Consider the following 5,668-nt stretch of genomic DNA (forward strand, 5'->3'; position numbering starts at 1 on the left):
GCGGCCCGCGTGTCCTTGGCTGAGCTGTGTGCACCCCGCGGAGCCGGGCGCACGGGTCCACGAGGGCGGCGGGGCTCCGTGCGCACCGCGGGGAGAGGCACGCGGCGGTCGGCACGTCGTGTCCCAGCCTCCCCGGCGGCCCCCTCTCTGTCTCCCGGAGGATGACGGCCGTCCCGTTCCCGTCCGTTTCCGGAACCCTGCCTGGGTCCTCGCTGCTTCCCCCACCCTTGCATTCCCCAGTGATTGTGTCCAGGGGTGGCCCTTTCCCGGAGCCCCTGTGCACCCCTACCTCTCTTTTTCAGACCCAGGCTTGGCGGGGGCAAGGGGCAGAGGATGGGTGTGCAGGGCGACTTGTGAGAGCTGTGTGCAGAGGATGGGCAGTGGACTAACCTTTGCCTCCCATGGAATTTCGTTTCCTGGCCCCAAGTCGGGCTTTCTGGCACGTTTACCCTATGCACTGTGCTGAGGACACAGACTATTGCTTCTTTGCCTTCTCCACGGGGAAAGGATATATGGGCGCGATTGTCTTCTTTGGGTTAAAACTAGGGCTCCCCACGGCCAGGCGGTGCCCCCCATTCCAGGCGGTGCCCAATGGGTAGGATGTCCTAAAGGAAGCATTCTTTTAGGTAACAGGGAGACCTGGCTTTATAACAAAGTAAGAAGGGTTGGGTATTTCCCTTACAGCATTCCAAGAATTACATAGTATTTAGTGACCTCCATCACCACCCTGCCTGGCATTGCCATGGGCGCGTTTGGCTTGTACAGGATAACATATTGAGCATAGGCCTGCGGTGGGTTCTATCCTCCACCGCGGAAGGGGAGTGTGGGCACATTTGTCCCAGAGCTCCTTTGCCTAAACCTTCTAGGGCATTCCGCAACCCTGCCCATTCACCCCACTCATGATGGAGGTTACCAAAGTGTGGGAGGAATCTTTTTATGTGACAGGCGGGCCTGGCATCAAATAACAAAGCTTATTTTGTTATTTGTGGTTACAAGTGGTTCAGTCCCTTTTTGTATTCCTGACAACTGCATAGCATTTAGCCTGTTCCCATCCTTGTTTCTCATCTTGGCTATTTGAACTTGAACAGCGATCCATTAATTTTTTAAAATTTTAAGTTTATTTATTTATTTTGATAGAGTGTGAGTGAGAGCAGGCACAAACACAGGAAGGAGAGAGGGTTAGAGAGAGAATCCCAATCTACTGTCAGCATGGAGGCTGACGTGGGGCTCGAACTCACCATCAGAGAGATTGTGACCTGAACAGAAACGAAGAAAGAGTCAGTCTCCTAACCGGCTGAGCCACCCAAGTGCCCCCACCAACTGCAATCATAAAGGGGAAATTAGTTATAAGCCAGTTTCCCAAAGGCAAAAGTGCACACAGCACAAGGATTTTAAGGTAGCTAACCCAGGGTCACGGCACTGGGAGATGGTACCCTAGACCTGCCTCCAGTCACTGCTGGAGCAAAAGAAAGTAAATGATAAAGCCTCCCTTCGTCCCAGAGATATGGCTTCAGCTCCTCTCTACTGTGTCAAGCTCAGTCTTGGGAGTGACAAAGTGAAACAAAAGGAATACTCACACACACAGACACACACATATGAAATTATAACACACTTCTATGTTTGGAAGTAAACTCATTCTCATTTTCAGTAGTGGTAAAGACTTTGCTTTTCATATAAATGTATTTCAGAAAATATGAATCATTCAAAAGAAAATGCTCAGTAAAATACTGGAGCCGAGGACAGAGATGCAGACTCCATCTAATTCTATTATGAGGACTTGGTCGGTCTTGCTCATGGCTTTAAATCCCTAGAGCCGACCATTATTTTGTGAGAAGAGAGAATAACCCTCTCTGGGCAACTGGTCACATGCTCATTGGGTAGATGGAGACAACACAGGACGTGCTGCTAAGCCCACCAGGCTGGGCTTCTCTGTCTGAAAGTAGACAAAATGTGTCCTATGCTATGAATACTATTAATAAAATAATAACTAATATTACGGATTACTCCCTGTGTCCAGAAATCATTCTAATTTCTTTGCATACATTAAATAATTTAATTCTAAGAGCCATCGCCCTATTATCTCTCCCTGAGCGCCACTAGACGATCTCAAATGACCCTTCCAGCTCTGAATGACGAGAGGCAGGATTTAGCATCCAACAACATCATGATCAGCAGTTGTGGCCTTTGGGGGTGGTCAGCTGTAGTACAGAGATTAAAACCTCTGACTAGGAGCTGTGTGACCTTGGGCTGGTTGCTCAATCTCTCTGGAAGTTGGCACCGTCACTTTAGTCCCTGTGTGTTCACCTCTAACTAGTTCCTGTACAGACCAAGGGGAATGGGAAAGACTTGCGTCTAACCAAATGCTGTGGCAGCATCCTGTCCCTATGGGCTTGAACTGGGCATCCACACTTCCCTGGGCCCCAGGTCAGCAAATTTCTAATCCCATCTCTAGCCTCCAACCCAGACAAATGCTTCTAAACCAATGAACTTCTGGGAGTTAGAAGTATTCTCTCTCCACAAATGTCAGTGTGAAAATGGTAGTGACCATAATTACCTCTGGTAAGCCCTAGCTAGGAGCCAGGACACTATCTCATTGAATTTCCTACATTGAAATGTACTTTCCTTTATACAAATTAAAAAATGAAGGCTCAGCAAGTATCAACAACTTGCCCAGGTCACATGGCCAAGAAATGGCAAGGTGAGCTGTGAGCCAGCCTGCCTGGCAGCAAAGCCCATGCACTGGGCACAGGCTGCCTTCTGAAATTCCCTCGTCACACCAGGCACCCACAGGCAAGCATGGTCCACATGACTCACTTCTGTCTTTGATTCAACATCAAATAGCAATTGCTCCACAAAGAGCCAAGGGGGACTAACCGTTGGCATTAGTTACAAGTCACTCAGGACCTCTCTCCTGCCTCATAAGCACCCCAACGACTTCCAAACTGCAGGAGTGGCCGCCACCCTGCACAGACAGACATGGAACCAGTTCTTGGACACCCTCCCTCTTGCTGGGAAATGGCTGGGCCATTGTCTCCAATTCCCCAGTGACTTTGTTAGTTTCAAGGTGCCAAGGGCTGGGTTTTGCAGGGGCAGATTCCAGCCTGACGTGGGGAGGAACTTCCAAGGTATCGGAGCCAAGTCGCAACAGAATGTTCTTAGGGGTACTGGTGTCCAGTCAGTGGCTTTGGACAAGCCAACACTGATGGATTCCCTGTCGGGGTATTGGAGACGCTTCTCCTCAAGGTGTATGTGGTCTACACACCTTGTGAATTGCTTCCAGTGCTCAGTGCACACCTTTGATGAATAAATGTGTAGTTTGCAGTTTTTAAATTTATTTTTTCCTCATGTATTCATTAAAATTTGTTGAATCAAAAAATGGGTTTTGTAAGTTGTGCCTTTAAAATGTTTTTCTTGTGGCGCTTGGGTGGCTCAGTTGGTTAAGCCTCTGACTTTGGCTCAGATCAGATCTCACACCGGTGGGTTCGAGCCCCGCGTCAGGCTCTTTGCTGACAGCTAGCTCAAACGTAGAGCCTGCTTCCATTCTGTGTCTCCTTCTCTCTCTGCCCCTCCCCCTCTCATGCTCTGTCTCTCTCTGTATCAAAAATAAATAAATCATTAAAAAAATTTAAAAACATTAAAAAAATGTTTTCCTTAGTAATTTATTTTGCCAAAATTTAAATGTGTTAGAAAAAAAAATTAGGAGGTTCCTAGATGGTTAAGCATCAACTCTTGATTTCAGCTCAGGTTCATGATCTCAGGCTTCATGGGTTTGAGCCCCTCATTGGGCTCCTTGCTGTCAGTAGAAACCCTGCGTGGGATTCTACGTCTCCCTCTCTCTCTCTGTCACTCCCCACTCATTCTCTTTCTCTTTCATATCTCAAAAATAAAAAATAAAAATTGGTCCTTCAATTGTTTTAGAAACACTAACTCTAAGGGCACCTGGGTGGCTCAGTTGGTTAAGCGGCCAGCTTTGGCTCAAGTCATGATCTCACGGTTTGTGGGTTAGAGCCCCGCATCGGGCTCTGTGCTGACAGCTCAGAGCCTGGAGCCTGCTTCGGATTCTGTGTCCCCTTCTCTCTCTGCCCCTCCCCTGCTAGCGCTGTCTCTCTCTGTCTCTCATAAATAAATAAAAGACATAAAAAAATTTAAAAAAAATAAAGAAACAATAACCCTAAAGAAGAGTTGAGCAAGTGGTGTGTTGGATTCCATCCCAAGTACTTTTTTTTTTTACAAAATGATTTTACTTAAGTAATCTCTACACCCAACCTGGGGCTTGAACATACAACTCCAAACCCCGAGATCAACTCAAGAGTTGTACATTTTACTGCCTAAGCCAGCCAGGTGCCCTTCCTGAGCACTTTTGAAGCCTAACATTGCTGAGGTTTGAAGTTCAGCAGGGAATCCTGAGAAATTAGAAATCGAGAAGTTCTAACCACCAACACTTACAAGGAGAATGGAGGGGAACTCTACCTGCCCCATACGCTTATGGCCTCTGGATACTTTCATTTTTGGTCAAGAAACTGATTGAGAGGTAACCTGACTTGCATAAGGCACAGTTTGTTAGGGGCTAATACTTGGGGGTCCAGGACTCAGGTCTCTGCACTTCCAGTCCGATCCCCACTCCAGCCATGGGGAATGTGAGTCCTTGCTCCAAAGCACACCAAGGACCAGAGAGCCAAAATAAATTGAACAACTTTTATTGTAAGTCATGTGTTTTATAGAAACAGGAATGTAGCAAACAGGTCAGGGTAATATGAAAAGTAACAAAACTGCAGGTTTGTACATGTTGCTCTATTTACATCTGCAACAGGCGCTCCCCCACATCAGGCACAGCAGCTGCACTTGTCCGATGATGCCCCTTTGCAGATGCAGCCCTGGGCACACTTCGCACAGCCCACGGGACAGCAGGAGCAGCAGCCTGGGGGAGAAGGCGCAGAGGGTCAGAGCTGGCATCACCAGGGACCTCCCTTCCCAACAGCAGGCCCCACACAGCTCTGCCCCCAGCCCTGCAGGAGTCTGGGTCCAGGATGGCACGCTCTTTACTTGGACAACTGGGTCCTACCCACTAGGAAGAGGCTGCCGTACCCCTATCTGACTGCAGGACAGGGCAGAATACCTGGAGACACAGTGACAGGGCCTCCAGGGACAGTGGAGCCTCTTGTCCCTAGTCTGCCTGCCCCAGAACCAGACCATGACTTGAGGAAAGTCCTAAGAGCAAAGAGGGGGGACTCTCTCCCAGAAGCTCCCAGGAGGGCCAGGAAGCTCCAGGCTGTCTCCAGAGGAAAGAGCTGCACCAGGTCAGAGAAACCACATGTGGTCACCAAGTTCATGAACATCAACTGTTCAGGACACTTGAGGGTTCAGAAGCCACATCAGGAGGCAGGAGACCTAGGTCCCAGTTCTGGCTCCATCCCTCACACCATTTGCTGACCTCTCTGGGCCTCGGCTTCCCTGTTCTAGGAGGAAGTGGGGACTCTGCCATCTAAGAGGACCTTCCAGCTCCGGTTCTGAGTCAGGGCTAAGAAAAGGGATGTAGAGAAGCTGGGTCCTCTGACTGAGCCCGGCCCCCAGGGAAAGACCTCACACTCACTCTTCTTGCAGGAGGTGCATCTGCAGTCTTTGCAGGTGCAGGAGCTGGCGCATGCGCAGGAGCCACCTGCCATGGTGG

At 49.1% G+C, this 5,668-nt stretch overlaps 1 protein-coding gene across 1 annotated transcript in view; it reads right to left on the minus strand.

Annotated features, from left to right (window-relative positions):
• Positions 1 to 4,681: 4,681 nt before the first annotated feature.
• LOC115280774 (metallothionein-1D) overlaps positions 4,682 to 5,668 on the minus strand; it is a 1,771-nt gene continuing 784 nt past the window's right edge. Inside the window, exons 2-3 of the mRNA XM_029925848.1 lie at positions 5,591 to 5,656; positions 4,682 to 4,918 (exon numbers count right to left, since the gene is read on the minus strand). Of these exons, the coding sequence (XP_029781708.1) occupies positions 4,824 to 4,918; positions 5,591 to 5,656 (161 nt within the window). The 3' untranslated portion in view covers positions 4,682 to 4,823. The remainder of the gene's footprint in view (positions 4,919 to 5,590; positions 5,657 to 5,668) is intronic.

Source organism: Suricata suricatta, chromosome 16 (genome assembly GCF_006229205.1).
Source record: "Suricata suricatta isolate VVHF042 chromosome 16, meerkat_22Aug2017_6uvM2_HiC, whole genome shotgun sequence".
Classification (NCBI taxonomy): Eukaryota; Metazoa; Chordata; class Mammalia; order Carnivora; family Herpestidae; genus Suricata; species Suricata suricatta.